Source organism: Protopterus annectens, chromosome 2.part0 (assembly GCF_019279795.1).
Source record: "Protopterus annectens isolate FY-2018-M chromosome 2.part0, PAN1.0, whole genome shotgun sequence".
Classification (NCBI taxonomy): Eukaryota; Metazoa; Chordata; order Ceratodontiformes; family Protopteridae; genus Protopterus; species Protopterus annectens.
This window is the reverse complement of record NC_056728.1, coordinates 1381918346-1381934227: the sequence shown is the minus strand read 5'-3', so window position 1 is coordinate 1381934227 and position 15882 is coordinate 1381918346. Positions and strand designations below refer to the sequence as shown.

At 42.0% G+C, this 15882-nt stretch overlaps 1 protein-coding gene across 31 annotated transcripts in view; it reads right to left on the bottom strand.

The window, feature by feature from the left end:
* Positions 1-7582: 7582 nt before the first annotated feature.
* ANK2 (ankyrin 2) overlaps positions 7583-15882 on the bottom strand; it is a 3034032-nt gene continuing 3025732 nt past the window's right edge. For 30 of the 31 annotated variants that reach the window (XM_044061567.1, XM_044061562.1, XM_044061555.1 and 27 more), the window contains one exon: positions 7583-9608. In XM_044061567.1, the coding sequence (XP_043917502.1) occupies positions 9425-9608 (184 nt within the window). In that variant the 3' untranslated portion in view covers positions 7583-9424. The remainder of the gene's footprint in view (positions 9609-15882) is intronic. The other variant, XM_044061575.1, reaches the window with a different exon arrangement.

Genomic DNA, 15882 nt, shown 5'->3' with positions numbered 1-15882 from the left:
CTCTAGCTTCTTCAATTGTTCTGCCTTTACTGCCCAGGTTTCTGTACTATACAGTAGTACTGGTCGCACCACTGTCTTGTACACCTTACTTTTCAGCTTCTTTGCCATTCTTCTGTCATAGACTACACCTGATACTCTATGCCAGTTGGCTGCAGCCCCTCTGATTCTAGCTTTGACCTCTTCATTCAGACTACCCTTCTCCTCAACCACCCCTCCCAGATACTTGAAGCTGTTTACCTGTTCCACTATCTTCCCTTCTATCTCAATTCTCAGCTTCTTCTGATTTCCCCAAATTGCTGCCATTACCACCACCTTATCTGTGCTTAGTTTCATCCCATGTGCCTTCAGATTTGCATTCCAGTCTCCTATCCTTTGCTGAAGTTCTAGCTCAGAGTCTGTCTGTACTGCTACATCATCTGCATACAGCAGCTTTGTTGATCAGTCCCCTCCAACCTATTTGCTAATGTAGTCCATCAGCAGTATGAACAGCAGTGGGCTCAGAGCTGAACCCTGATGTACACCCACTCCCACTGGGAACCCCTCTGTGAGGCCGAACACTGTTCGTGCTTGAGTCACTGGGTCCTTGTACATAGCCTGCACTAATTCTACCAATGTTTCTGGGACTTCAAACCACCACAGTACTGCCCAGATCAGCTTTCTTGGGAACTTGTCATATGCTGTCTCCAAGTCTAGGAATGCCCAGTTGGACTCTGTGCTCATTCTAGCTTCTTCTCAAGTATCTGTCGCAATGCAAACATTGGGTCAATTGTGCTGCATCCTGATCTGAATCCGAACTGTTCATCTCCCATCTTACACTCTATTACTCTGCATATCCGTTTAACAATCACTGTCTCCAGAACTTTCATGCAGTGTGGTAGGAGTTTGATCCCTCCGTACTGCCCACAGTTGTGGATGTCCCCTTCATTCTCGTAGACTGGCACAAGTATGCTTATTCTCCAGTCATCTGGGATACGCCTTTCTCTCCACACTGCTATTAGTACCTCAGGAGCCATTTCTCCCCTATCTCACCCAGCATCTTTATCATATCTACTGTGACTTCATCTGAGCCTGCTGCTTTCCCTGACTTCATCTTCCTTAGTGCTGTTCTTACTTCTAAGGTGGGCTCCTCTTCTTCTCTCATTGTATGCTGTTTCTGGGGCAGTACAGCTTCTGTGGGGTTTTCTTCATTCAGAAGCTGCTGGAAATATTCCTTCCACCACACTACAGTGGGGAAAAGGGAGTATACGTTTTATTTGCTCAACAGTACTTGCATTCAGTGAAATGTGATGCAGTGAAATGAGTTTTCAGTGATTTGAGCTTTCAGCGATTTGGTGTGAGTGTTTTGAAATTCAGTGAAATGAGTTTTCAGTGAATCAAAGGCTTTTTTTCAGTGCAAGATCACTGTACATTGGGGATCAGGGAATTTACCCTTTCCCCACTGTGTTGTGATCTCAGGGTTAGTATGTATACTTAGCAGGGAGCATGGTGGGTGCAGGTAGCAGTTAGTCCTCTCGAAAATAATAGATTTTTTTCTTTTGAATCTTTGGGATTCAAGGAAGCGTGTATTTCAATCTTAGTGATTTGAACTCTTATGTGTATGACAGTAGTTTGAAATTTTGATATAATAATGCCTGTCTTAGACTCGTATGTGTGTGTGTGTGTGTGTGTGTGTGTGTGTGTGTGTGTGTGTGTGTGTGTGTGCGCATCTGTGTGTGCATCTGTGTGTGTCAGAGGCTGTATGTGCTGACTGACTTAGGATGTCTGTTGGAGCTTATAGCAATTTAGTGTCACTTCTTAACAGTCCAAACATTGCCTGGATGTTGGGACAAAACTATATTTTCATTCACAGAATACTCTTACTAAAGACAGCTTACAGCTTTATAAATAATTAAGCACTAGTAAGCAAATTCCGTATCTAGCTCAAGGTTTAGGAACCAAGTGCTCAACAGCCCTGAGGATATCAGATTGTTGCTGGTACATGCATACAGTTCAGTACAGACAGTAGTCTGTGGTTAATCACTAACACTTAAACATCAGTGTGTGAAAACAGCTTAAGAGGACAATGTGATATTAGGTAAGCAAACACAGTATAAACTATATTTACATAAGGCTTCTTCCTTCTCAGAGTACTTTACACACACTGCTAGATGAGTAGTTTAGTAAATGAGTGCAACAGCAAACTTGGGGTGTATGTATGCATACATATTGTATATGTATACATACATACATTGGCATCTCTGCACAACTTATTACAGTTGCATTAACCAATTTTGCTGGAAAGGGACTGCTATCATCAAATATATTATCAGATATTATCAAAAAAAAAATTTTTGTCTATTTAACCACAGTAACTTTAGTTATCTCTTAGAACTAGAATAGTAAATTGTAAATTGTTGTTGTCTTTTGTGTAATGTTTATGTTGGAGCTTTTCTCCCCTGGACTCCATTGAAAACGGGCTCTTCTGGCCCAATTGGACTATCCTGGTTAACCAACTGCAAATAAATAAATAAATAAATAAATATCAAGATGCTAGGAGAATACCTTGCTCAGTAAAAAGGCATAATTTTTTCTATTACTCAGAGTACTCACCAGATCAGAATCAGCAGTAATCAGTCATTCAAACAAGGTATACACCATTAGTGTAGCAGGACTGTACTATGGATACATGTAAGTAAACTCATAATGTGCCACTGAAATCCATAGGTTCATAGGTGTGTACTAGGCTAATAGCTCTGGAGCCTTTACAAGCCTAGCCCATAGCAGTGCCCTGGCATCGTGCCACCAGACATTAATTCCCAGTGCCTCTATCAAGTAGAGCCACTGGAGTAATCCCCGAGTGAACTTTCTATTACCCATCCACTCATCAAGATTTCTCTTGAAGAGGGACAGTGAGGTGCGCTGATTGACGTGTATGGGAAGTCTATTCCAGGGCATGGGCAGTCTCTGGGTAAAGAACCTGTCCCTCCAGCATGTTCTGTTGATTGTTGTAATGAGGTTGAGGTCTCTGGAGCGTGTGGTGTGGAGGGATTGGGATTTCTTTAGCTGTAGCATTTCTAACAGAGCTGGGTCAGACATGGCTTTGTAAATCAAGCAGAGAATGCCTCTAAGTAGGCGATATGAGACAGAGAATAGCTGGAGTCTTTTGAGTCTGTCCATGTAGGACAAGTATTTAATGACTAGGATCCTCTTCATGAGGTACTTCTGTGGCCTCTCCAGCTGTTGCAGGTACATGCCAAAAGGGGCATTATACTCGATGATTGGTCTAATGAGGGAATAGTAGAGAGACAAGATGACTTCTTTCTTCCTGGATGCAAAATCCTTGGTAATGTGATGTGCCACACAAAAGGACTTTCTGACCACAGTGGCAATGTGATAAACACAACCAGAGCCAAGGCGGAAAATAGTGCACAGTGGCAATGTGGTCATTGAATAAGAGATTACTGTCAACCTGTGTCCCCAGATCTCTTATAATGCCTTCAGTGTTCTGTGCGCTACCATCGATGTGGTAATTAGTGGGAACTGAGTTTTTATCAAAGGGGATGATGGCACATTTTTTTTGGTGTTAAGCTTAGGGGCATGGTTTCAACATCAGTCATTGGTCTCAGTGAGGCCTTTCTGTAGGATATCTGCAGCACTTGGGCAGTTAATAATGGCTCCCAGCTTGCAGTCGTCTGCGAACTTGGTCAGCCAGAGTCCCTTTGTGTTGGCCTGGACTTCTGAGAAGTAGATGCCAAACAGCAGAGGACCCAGGACTGATCCCTGTGGGACTCCACTCATGACTGGACAATAGTCTGACTTGGAGTTCACTACTATCACACTGTGTATTCTATCTGTGAGCCAATTTGCAACCTACCTAGTGATATAGGGGTTGATGCCTAGTTGGGTGAATTTATCAATAATTCCTGAGTGAGGAATGGTAACAAAAGCCTTGGCCTGATCGAGGTAGGCTGTATGAACTGCCTTACCCTCATCCACAACTCTGGTGACTGACTTAAAGAAGTCAACCATGTTGAGCAGGCATGATCTCCCTTTTACAAAACCAAATTGCGTGGGATCCAGAGTTTGGAAATTGTCCATATTCTTTGTTAATCAGGTCCATGATGATGCCACTCCATAGCCTTACATATCAGACTCATCAGGCTAATATAGTAGTTGCTCCCCCTTTATGGAGAGGGATGACTGTAGCAGTGCGCCATTCGGTAGGGACAAAGCCTGAGGTTTGCTCCCCCTTTATGGAGAGGGATGACTGTAGCAGTGCGCCATTCTGTAGGGACAAAGCCTGAGGCGAGGCTGTGACTGAACAGGGCACACAGATGTGGTGCCAGTTCACTTTATAGTTCATGTAGAACACAGCCAGGGATATTATTGGGTCCCATGGAAGCTGTATTCTTGGCCCTGGACAATGCAGCTTTAACCTGTGCTGCAGTAATACTGGGTGCCTGGCATTCTTCCGGTATTGTGACTGGTCCTTTGGGGGGGGGGTAAAGTTGCCATTGAATCTGTTGACCAGTATGTTGGCAATATCTGTTGGCTCAGTATAGGAGGTACCATTGTGCAGTAACTCAAAGGAATCTGGGTATTGCCATGGAGGTTCTTGATATAACTAGAGAAGGCTTTGTGATTGTTTTTAGTGTCTGCCACAATTCTGCCTTTATAGCTGGCTTTAGAGGATTTGGTGAGGGATCTGAATGTATAGTTGAGGCTAATAAGGGAGTTTTTCCAGTCTTGGGACTTCACCTTTTTCTACAACAGTTTCTTCCTTCTGTTGTAGAGTTTATTAATGACAGGGGACCACCAGATTGGCTTCCTTTTTTTGGAGGAGAGTGTCTTGGTTCTGTTGGGTATGGCTAGTTCCATGCATTTATGTACATGTTTATACAGTGCATTGGTGTATGATTCAGCAGTCATGCAGCTATTTTCCATTGGCATGGGTGCTGTGAAGTTAGCCACCTTTGTTTTTAGGAGTCCAAAGTCAGCTTTGGAAAAGTTTTTCAAGGTGGTTACCTTTGCGGGGAGTGTGGGTGAGATGTGAATTTCCATGGTGATTAATTTATGGTTGGATCTGACCAGGGAGGGATTGACTATTGGTGTAGAGCAACAGCTGCCCTTGTTAGTAATAACCAGGTCAAAGATTGTGCTTCCTCTAGTGGGGGTCAGAATGAGCTGGTCCAGGTCATTGGAATTGATATATTCCAGGAAGCGTTGGGCCACTGTATTGGTGCTTGAGTAGTTTTCCCAGTTGACGGAGGGATAGTTGAAGTCTCCTAGTATGAGAGTGTTGAGTTGGACCTTGATAGATTCCAGGGTGCTTAGGAACGTGAAGTGTGAGTCTAGGGACATGTTTGGGGACCTATAGCAGGTTATGACCCGGATCACCGTCTTACCCAATGTTAGTTGTATCTGAAGTATCTTTATGCTGGGCTATTAGTCTGGAGGTGTGCATATCTTTTATGAATATGGAAACACCACTGCCTTTGGAGCTTTGGTCCATGTTTCTGGGCCGAAAGGTGTGGAATGAGTTATAGCCTGGTAGTGCAGGGGTGCTTTTTGCTGCTTTAAACCAAGTCTTCGTTACATCACAAATGTCAATGTTCTCCACTTTGAGGAGTGCTTCAAGTGAGTGCATCTTGAGATTTAGACTTCTAGCATTGAGAAGCATGACCCTCAGATTGCATTTATTTATAGGTGTTACAGTGGTAATTTGGTCTTTGGAACACAGCCTAAAAAAGGCACTATAGGGGTGGCAAGAGCCTTTGCCAGTATCCAGAAACCCAGGGGTGACAGATGCAGGCCATCTCTGGCAAAGCATCGAGGTTGATCAATCATGTCATCCCAAGCAGATGGATACTGGATCCCCTTAGAATCACACCAGAAACTTAGCCAATTGTTGAAGTCAATCATTTTTTATTTGTACTGCGGTATCATTCTGGGTGATGGTAGGATACTGCTCAGGGCTAGTGTCATACCTGCTTGGGCCACATAATACGACAGCTCCACCATGTCTCTTTGCATGTAGTCCTGGGAGGTGCATCTCAGGGTCATTCACACCCACATGGACAATGACAGAGTCATACTTGTATTTGTTGTGGAGTGACCTGAGTGCATGTGTTATGTGTTGGATTCTGGCACCTGATAGACAGCTGACTGTTACCTTATCCTTATTCAACCTAGTGAGTGCGACATCTGTGTGCCTCACTATTGAGCCTCCTATGATTAGTGTATTGGGCAAGGTGTTTAGCCTTAGGGGCTTAGGTTGAGGGGCACACTGTGGAGGTGAGCTATGTGCCCTGTGGTTTGTGCTGTGTTGTGGTGGTCGAGTGCGTTTCTGTCTTGGGAGGTCTCTGCTATTTGGGTAAATTTCTATTGAGCTTCTCATTTTGACCAGCTAGTCCGGTCTTGGCTGGAGAGTGCATAGCTTCTAATTTGGTGATATAAGTGCATCTCCCACAAGTCTGAGTGTTGGGAGGTAAGAGGAGAGGGTTGTCTGTGTACATGAGGCAGTTGCTACACTGCCTCAGAATGCCCAAGTGCACCAGGTTAATAGAAAAAAGTACATTGAACTGCCCTTTAATCATGCCAGGAGGGGTGGTCATAACTACTAAGTACTGGAGCTATTTCCGTGAAGAATGACTAGTGCTGATGGCACTTAGTTGTGCTATAATAAGTGCTACAAAAACCTGTTAAAGTGCAAAGTGATTAGGCTATTTCATGTGCAATAGAGAAAGAACTAGCAAGATCTAAGGGAAAAACTGAAGATCAGACTTTCTGGCACCAGTGATAGTTTACCTCATCTCGGCACGCTGAGCGGAGTTTAAACGAGCACAAACCCATGCAAACACGGGATTTTAAACCAGAAAGTTGAAAGGGATGGAAAAACTGCCCAAACGGCCAATAAACTACAATTTTTGAGCCTTCTAATCCAGAAGCAGCTGCACTTTGTCAGCTGAGCAATATTTTTAACCAAGTACTTTTGTAAAAACACTCTTTTGTTGCTGCATGCCTAGGACAGCATCTAAACATACACATAAAGTTGAGGATGGTAAGACTGTCAGTCTAAGGTACTCATAAAAGAAAGGATTATAAAAGACTGAGCTGTAACTTAGTTACTGCAGTGTAATACTGCTTTACTAAAACAATGACACTACCTGGAGCGGAGTTGCTTCAATGCAGTGCTTCTATACTGTAATAATGGCATCAAATGGGAGCAACGTAATTACACTAAGAGTATTTTAAAGTCCTGCCCAAAAGGAATAACCTCAAAGTAAGTCTGTATCTTAATTGCCATTACAGGAACATCATGACACGTGGTTTATGAACCAGTACAAGTGGTGCTGGGTGTTATTCATACCCATTTTCCAACATCTGAACATCAGCTCAGATTGAAAGTGGAGTCAGACAGCATCATGCTGTAGAAACACTTACTCATATACTGTCATATAGTATTTTTGCAGGGTACAAAATACTTACGCTGCTTTATGTTTCTCTACTAACCTTCTGCTAAGGTGATCAAATGCAGCGCAAATTAATCTTTGTCTAATACCTTTTGCAGATAGTCATACATGTTAAAAAAAAGTCATATACATTGAACACTTGTACATTTTTATTTAATTAAATCAGCCACTGTACATGTTGCAGCTGCTAAGTATTGTTAGTGATGTAATTTATTTCCTTTAGCTAATACATGCCCTCAAAGATATCGTTACTCAGTTATTGGTTATCACCATGGGAACAATATGTTGAGTCATTAACTTAAAAATTCACGTAGTATCACAGTTTTCAAGTTGCTTGATAATACAGGAAAATATATGTGAGGAACTATATAATGTAACATAGACATCTGCACTGCAAGTAACACAACAGATAAGCTTTTTTTCTGCTTGTTCTGTAGGCCAACTTCAGCTTGCTGCTGATTCATGAGAATTATTCTTTGTAATCAGTCTGTAAGGGTGTTTTTCATCTGTCTTTTAACAATTGTGTAAAGAGTTATAGAAATATACTAGGAAGGTCTTTCAACATTTTTTTCAGAATTTACAGCCACACCATTCATGAATTACCCATAACCGACACTATACTGAGTCAGATCGCATTATAAAAAGTGAGAAACCAAACAGTGTTTTTAGTTTTCAATATCTTTTAGTTTCTCGTAGTCTCTTCCTAAGAAGGTATATTCTGTAAAGTATAAGTCACTTTTTCAAGCGAGCCATACCGTTATGCGTATTATTCACTGTTGGCTGTGTTCCAGAAAAGTGCAGTAATGTTACTGTACATTTTAGCAGATTTATGGGCCAACTTTAAACAAAACTGACATGACTCTGGGAAAGGTGTAGTACCATACATTTAGAGGAAAAAAATTCTGAAATAATTTGATGAATTCTTTCCTTTTTGTCTTTGTGTTTCTCTCACTGCTAGGATAATTAATGAGCATTTATTTGCATGATTATACCAGTTTTCGTATCACATGCATGTATTAAAAAAAGGCAATCTCAACAGATGTGAGTTATCACACCATCCTTACTTTTCCAGATCAAGAAGTCCATTTGCAGTCCAGTTATCTACAGTGCAGTGGTCAGAAGAGATACTATATCAACAGAGCGATGGTGTTTACAGTTTTCTTTGCCTGTTTTGTAAAAGCAGTGACACAAGTGAAACAAGTTAAAGCCGCGTAATGTAATCCATTTATACTGCCAGTCAGAGCAGTTCTTAATATGCAGAATGACGCAAATACAGAATACAGATGCTTGACAACCTTGTGCTGTTTCACCCAGGAAAATGTTCAGATGTCACTGGGTGTGATAAATATGAGCTGCATTAAACATCCTGCAATAATGTGTTCCACGGAGAACAAGCTTGTCGACATATGGATCACTTATCCATACTGATAGACTGGATTTAAAAATACAACAGTGAGTGCTGACTTTCACACCTCTTTGCTGCTAGGTCTGTACATCACTTCACTTACAATGACAATATTCACAATTTGTTCCCAGCAACATTTATGGATTGTGTATTTCTAGATAGGCAGTGTCTACAGTTTCAAAGTCCAGGTAATTTAGCTGCAGGTACATTAATTTACAGAAAGGCGCCCCTTTTAGAAACACACAGTCAGTCAGTCAGTCGAAGAAGCCTGTGGGTGAAGCCAGTTTCTGATGCTGGAAAAGGAGCATAGTTTTATAAGCAGCAAAACTCTATCAAATATGATGCAGAATTATTTATGTTCATCGTACCGCATGACAGGAAGAGTTTGTGGATAAACCATCCAACATGAAGGATTCCATCTTTGGTCGCAAATTAGCTTACAAAAGAAAAACTGGTTTAACCATATCTTAAAACAAGGTACATCAGTCTTCAAATAAAAGGAAATCTTATTTCAGCCTAGGCAGCAAAGCAGGTTGCCATGGTATGAATTGTACAATGCTGTTGCCACTCATTTGGCTTGACGCTTCCATCCATCGGTGCAGAAATGGCTGAGGAGCTGTTGGAGATCGTGTTGGAGCTCATCCTGCTGTGTTGCATCAGGCACATCCTCCAGCCTCTCCACACACACGTGCTTTCCCTCATGGTCCTTCACCACAGTCTTCTTCTGGGTGTCAGTTTTATTGATCATTGTCCTAAGAAAGCAAGAGAGAAAAGTCAGACATTTCTTGACACGGCAGACTAAGGCAAAATGGCACATAATTGGGGTTGCTGTAACTTCCTGTCTAAAGTACCTCTGTTTGCCAAAGATTTTCCTAGTCTATTCCAGAGGTTCAGTTATGGCACTGTTGTTCACAGTGCTTTCCTCTAGGAAACATGGGATGTATGCAGTATTCTTAATGTAAAAATAAATACTGTGTGTCCCCATGTATCTAAACAAGGAGAATATCATTTTAATGCATCACAAGCTATTTTGTTGTTTTATTCCCTACCAAAAGTATACAAAAGTACAATCAATCTTCCTGGAATGCCAATAGTTTAGAGTATACATTCCTTGTCATCTGGGTAAAACTACAGACACTTACTTACATTTATTTACTTATTTATTTTACATGTGTTGACCAGGGAAGTCCAGCTGGGCATCTCCAACGGTGCCAAATCTTTCTTCATTTACTACTAGGAAAACAGATAATTGCTAATTATTAAAGTAGTTAGTTTGAGAAAGGGGCTACTTTGGGGCATCAGTGGTTTACAGTATCTATATGGACCCACTATACATAAGATGGACTATAAATCTTTGAACAGCATTTGGATTTGAATAAAATAACATATTTATTTGAGAAACTGTACTTCATGTTAACACAAATTGCCTAAATTTCATGGTGATTCATTTATGTGCGTAAAATGATCAACGATGGGGCATCATTTCCTTTAGCAGTGGAAATCTGTTAATAGATAATTCAGAAATGGAATACTTGAACACCAGATTATTTTAACACACTTTTTAATACTCATTTCATAAATATTATTATTTGTAGGGGAGAAGAAAGGAAAGTTGTAGAGTTTTTGCCAGTGTTAAGACATTAGATTTGACCTATGCTTTTCTTCTGAAAAAGGTAAAACATGCATCAACGTTTTGGATATTGCTTTAAATGGACAGAATACTCTATTACAGCTGAAGTCAGGGCTTGACATAAAACAAGCTTCCACTTACCATTTCAGTTGGATTATTACCATATAGATATTTTCCATAATACAATAAATTGCACTTATGTAGAATGTTCTGAGTGCATTTTGTATGAAATAGAAGAGAGAGAATTATCAGGGGTTAGACAGAGTACAGCATTGAACATAGGTTTTATATCACCAAAAGAATTACTTATAGAATATTTGTTTGGATAGGCCTAAAAAGGAATACATTACACAGAAATTAAACTGTAGGAAAAATAATAGAATTTTTTAATGCAAACTGTTGGCACATGAGATCAGATTTGTAGGAACAGACTGTATATTTTAATGAGTAATTTAGGTTTGAAATTATGCTTACCACATATGCTTATAGTTTCTTTCTATAATGGACATAATACTGCTGACCAGATAATCAGAAGATATTGTTTCTTCTTCCCACCCCGGAAAAGAGAGATTTGCTTTTTAGCCCTACTGGATGGGAATTATAAGTGCTGTAGACAAATTATATGCACACATGTGGAGCAAAGAATGGGTTGGACATAAATGGTGGATTTCACAAGATGTTCCCTGGGATGCAGAACGTGCTACCACCATCAGTAACCCTAATACTGTAGCCAATCACTAATGCATGCCCGTTCTGAGCCAGAGACAGGCCCACTGCAGAAGTTCTACATAATCAGTAGAATAACTGAGGTGAGCCATCTCCACAGTCATGCTAAATCTAATGAGGTATTTGAAGAGAGCTGCTAAAGTTAATTAGCCATGTGTTCTCCACTGGAAACACCTATAGGAAAGCAGTTATGCAGACATATGATTCAGCAAATCTTTCAGCTGTGTAAATTAGCATGGCTGGCAATGTTAATGAACATGGTCAAAATGCTGCATTCTCCCATTATAGTCAGGGAGGGAGATCATGGCAAAAGGCAATCTAATGGAAGAGGTAGCAGAGATGTTGTGGTGTGTGTGTGTGAGTGTGTGTGTGCCAGTGTGTGTGTATGGGTAAATGAGTATCTATGTCCATTACATGGACTGTGCAGTGGTGCAGCAGTAGCATTGTCGCCTCGCAGCAAGAGGTTCCCTGGTTCGATTCTCATCTGGAGTGCCTTCTATGTGGAGTCTGCATGCCCTCCCTGTGTTTGTGTGGGTTTCCTCTGGGTGCTCCGGTTTCCTCCCACATTACAAAGACATGCGTCTGGAGCATTTCTCCCAGGGTCTCTGCTGAAAATTGGCTTTGTTTCAAGTCGGACTTTCCCGGTTAACAAATGTTAAATAAATAAACTAATGTTACTGAGTGAGGGTTTTGTGTGTCTGCGTGTGTGTGTGTGTGTGTGTGTGTGTGTGTGTGTGTGTGTGTGTGTGTGTGTGTGTGTGTGTGTGCCAGTGTGTGTGTATGGGTGAATGAGTGTCTATGTCCATGAATGTTATTGAATGAGGGTTGTGTGTGTGTGTGTGTGTGTGTGTGTGTGTGTGTGTGTGTGTGTGTGTGTGTGTGTATGTGTGTGTGTGTGTGTGTGTGTGTGTGTGTGTGTGTGTGTGTCTGTGTATCAGCGTGTGCATATGGGAGAATGAGTGAGTGTGTCCATGAGTGTTACTGAGTGAGGGTTTTGTGTGTGTGTGTGTGTGTGTGTGTGTGTGTGTGTGTGTGTGTGTGTGTGCATGCGCGTGAATGATGTATGCTGAATGTCTGTATATGTGGGGATGGGGATATGTGTGTGTGTGTGTGTGTGTGTGTGTGTGTGTGTGTGTGTGTGTGTGTGTGTGTGTGTGTGTGTGTGTGTGTAGATACAGAGTGTGTTCATGAGTGTTAGTGAGGGTTTTGTGTGTGTGTGTGTGTGTGTGTGTGTGTGTGTGTGTGTGAATGAGGTATGCTGAATGTCTGTATATGTGGGGATGTGTCTGTGTGTATGTGTCTGTTTGAATTTCTGTTGCATGTGGGAGAATGAATGAGGGGGTACCTGTGCCAGTGTGATGCATGGTTGCCAGTAGTAATTATCGACAGAAAGTGCACCGGAGGTAATTACTGGCAATCCATTAATATGCGCATTAGCTGATAATGAGGTGACTGCATAAACTGCACCTTTTGGCAGCTGCAAATTACATTCATAGTTTCATAGTTTCATAGTTTCATAGTTTAGTACTAGGCTATCTGCCCTGGGGCATTTGTAAGCTTAGCCATAGTGATGCGGCTTTCGCCACCCCATGAAATGGTACAAAAATGCACAGAACAGATTTAGAATACTGTGCCTCTGTCTAGTAGTGACACAGTGAAGGTCCCCTTATATAACAGAATTAGTTTACTGTGCCCCTGTCTAGTAGTGACACAGATGTGACCCCTGGGGTAAACTTACGATCTCCCATCCACTCATCAAGATTTCTCTTGAAGAGTCAGTGAGGGGCTCTGCCTAACATGAACTGGGATCTTGTTCCAGAGCATGGGAAGCCTCTGGGTTATGAATCTATCCCTCCAGCATGTCCTATTCATACTTGTGCCGAGGTTTAAGTCTTTAGCTCTCGTGGTTCTGATGGATTTGGATTTTTTGAGGTGGAGCATGTCCATCAGTTCCTGATTGGACATGGCCTTGTACGTCAGGCAGAGATCACCTCTGAGCAGGTGGTATGCTACTGAATAGAGCTGGAGTTTCTTTAGTCTGGCAGAATAAGACATATGTTGGAGACCCTTGATCCTGTTGGTGAGGTACTTTTGTGGTCTCTCCAGCTGTTGCAAATGCCGGGTGAGGTACATACCAAATAGGGCATTGTACTTAATCATGGGTCTGATGAGGGAGGAGTATAGGGGTACAATGACATCCTTGGATCTGGATGTGAATCCCTTCATGATAAGGTGTGCAAGGCAGAATGTCTTTCTAACCACTTTGGCAACGTGGGTGTCAAATGAGAGGTCGCTGTCGACTTGGGTCCCTAGGTCTCTGATTACTTTTTCCGTACTCAGTGGGTTGCTGTCTATGTGATAATTTGTGGATACTTTGTTTTTCCCAAAGGGGATGACTATACATTTTTTGGCATTTAGTTTAAGGCCATGACTCCGGCACCAGTTGTCCGTTTCTGTGAGGCCTTTTTGTAGGATGTATGTGTCCACTGGTGTATCGACTATGGCACCTAGTTTGCAGTCATCTGCGAACTTTGTCAGCCACAACCCTCCCATGTTTGCTTTAACATCTGAGAAATAAATGCCGAACAAGAGGGGTCCCAGGACAGATCCCTGTGGGACACCACTTGTGACTGGCTTTGAGTCTGACATTGCTCCAGCGATTTTAACTTTATGGGTTCTGTCCTTTAGCCAGTTTGCAACCCATCTAGTGACATAAGGGTTTACATTTAAGCTGTTGAGCTTATCTATGATGCCTGAGTGGGGTATTGTGTCGAAGGCCTTAGTCAAGTCCAGGTGGGCTGTATGGACTGCTTTGCCCTCATCAATGGCTCTAGTGACTGTTTCGAAAAAGTCAACCAGGTTCAAAAGGCAGGATCTGCCCTTTACAAAGCCGAACTGGGTTGGGTCAAGTGTCTGTAGGTCTCCAATGTCTCTGTTTATGAGTTCCATAATGATTCTTTCCATAGCTTTGCAGACCAGGCTGGTTAAGCTTATGGGGCGGTAGTTCCCAGGGTCTGTAGAGGTACCCCCTTTGTGGAGTGGAACCACTGTTGCTGTACGCCAGTGTTCAGGTACATATCCTGTAGTAAGGCTAAGGTTAAATAGCATTTTTATGTGTGGGTTTAGCTCCTCTTGGAGTTCACGTAGCACGCAACCCGGGATACTGTCAGGTCCCATTGATGCTGTGTTTTTAGCTTTGCTGAGGGCGGCTCTCACCTGGACATCTGAGATGACAGGGAGATTACATTCAGCTGGGATAAGTATTTCTTCTTTTGGGGGTGAGGGAGGGGAGAAATTTGCACTGAACCTGTCAGCCAGAATGTTGGCAATATCTGTGGGTTCAGTGTACTTTTTGTTGTTGTGAACTAACTCTGAGCATATCTGAGGGTTTCCGCCCAGGTTTCTAACATAGCTGAAGAAGGCTTTGTGGTTATCTTTAGTGTCCTTAGCGATTTTTCTCTCAAAGTTGGCCTTGGATGTTTTTATGAGAGAACGTAGTTTTCTGCTAGTGTTGATCAGAGATGTCTTTCCTTTATGGGATTTTGCTCTGTTGTGCAGTAGCTTCCTTCTTTTGTTATACAATTTGTTAATGGCTGAGGTCCACCAGACAAGACGCTTGCCTTTGGTGGAGAGGGATTTGGATTTATTTGGGATTGCATGATCCATGCATTCTTGGAGATGTCCATAGAAAGCATTTGTGAAGGATTCAGCATTGTGGGATGTGGTATCCACTGGTCCAGTGGGCTTAAAGGATATCATCTCAGTCTTAAGAAGAGTGAAGTCTGCTTTTGAGAAGTTTTTCACTGTGGTCTTTTGTGCTGGGGGTGGAGGTGGGATATGTATATCCAGGGTGATTAGTGTGTGGTCATATCTCACTAGTGAGGGGTATACCTCCGGTGTGGAGCATTTTGTCCCCATGTTTGTGATGATCAGGTCTAGTATATTATCTCCCCTAGTGGGAGAGGTGACTAGTTGTTCCAGTGCATTTGAATTTATGAATTCCAGGAACCTTTGGGCTAGGGTGTTAGGGCTAGAATAATGTACCCAATCTATGTTAGGGTAGTTGAAGTCTCCCAGTATGATGGTATTTTGTGATACATTCATATCCTCCAATGTCTTCAGGAAGGCTGAGTGGGGTTCCTGAGATTGGGAGGGTGGTCTGTAACATGCTACCAGTTGTATAGCAGTTTTGCCTATGGTTAGTTGCACCTGTATGGTCTCCGATGCTTCATGTGTTGCTACTAACCTGGAGGTGTGGGTGTCCTTGATGAATATGGACACTCCCCCTCCCTTTGTGGTTCACTTTGGGATTCCTTCTGAATCTCTGGGGTTGTCTTTTGCCACATGTACTACTGAGACATTATTATACAATATTCCATTTGCATCTGATAAAAATTATGCTGGTAATACGATCCACATATTTAAAGCCACATCCTGGAACATGCAAAAGATGCCCATAACTTTAACCTAAGCAATGCTACAGAAAAACACGTTTTGGATTGTCATGTAGGGGATAAATGCTGTTATCTTTAAAGTAATATTTGTAGTACCATTTTAGAGATGTATTAGAGAACAAAATAAGATTTACTTGGAAAATTTGGAAGCTACTTATATTTTAAAGTATGACACAGTAATCCCTGAGGGCTGAATTGCACTGTTTTTAATGGGTC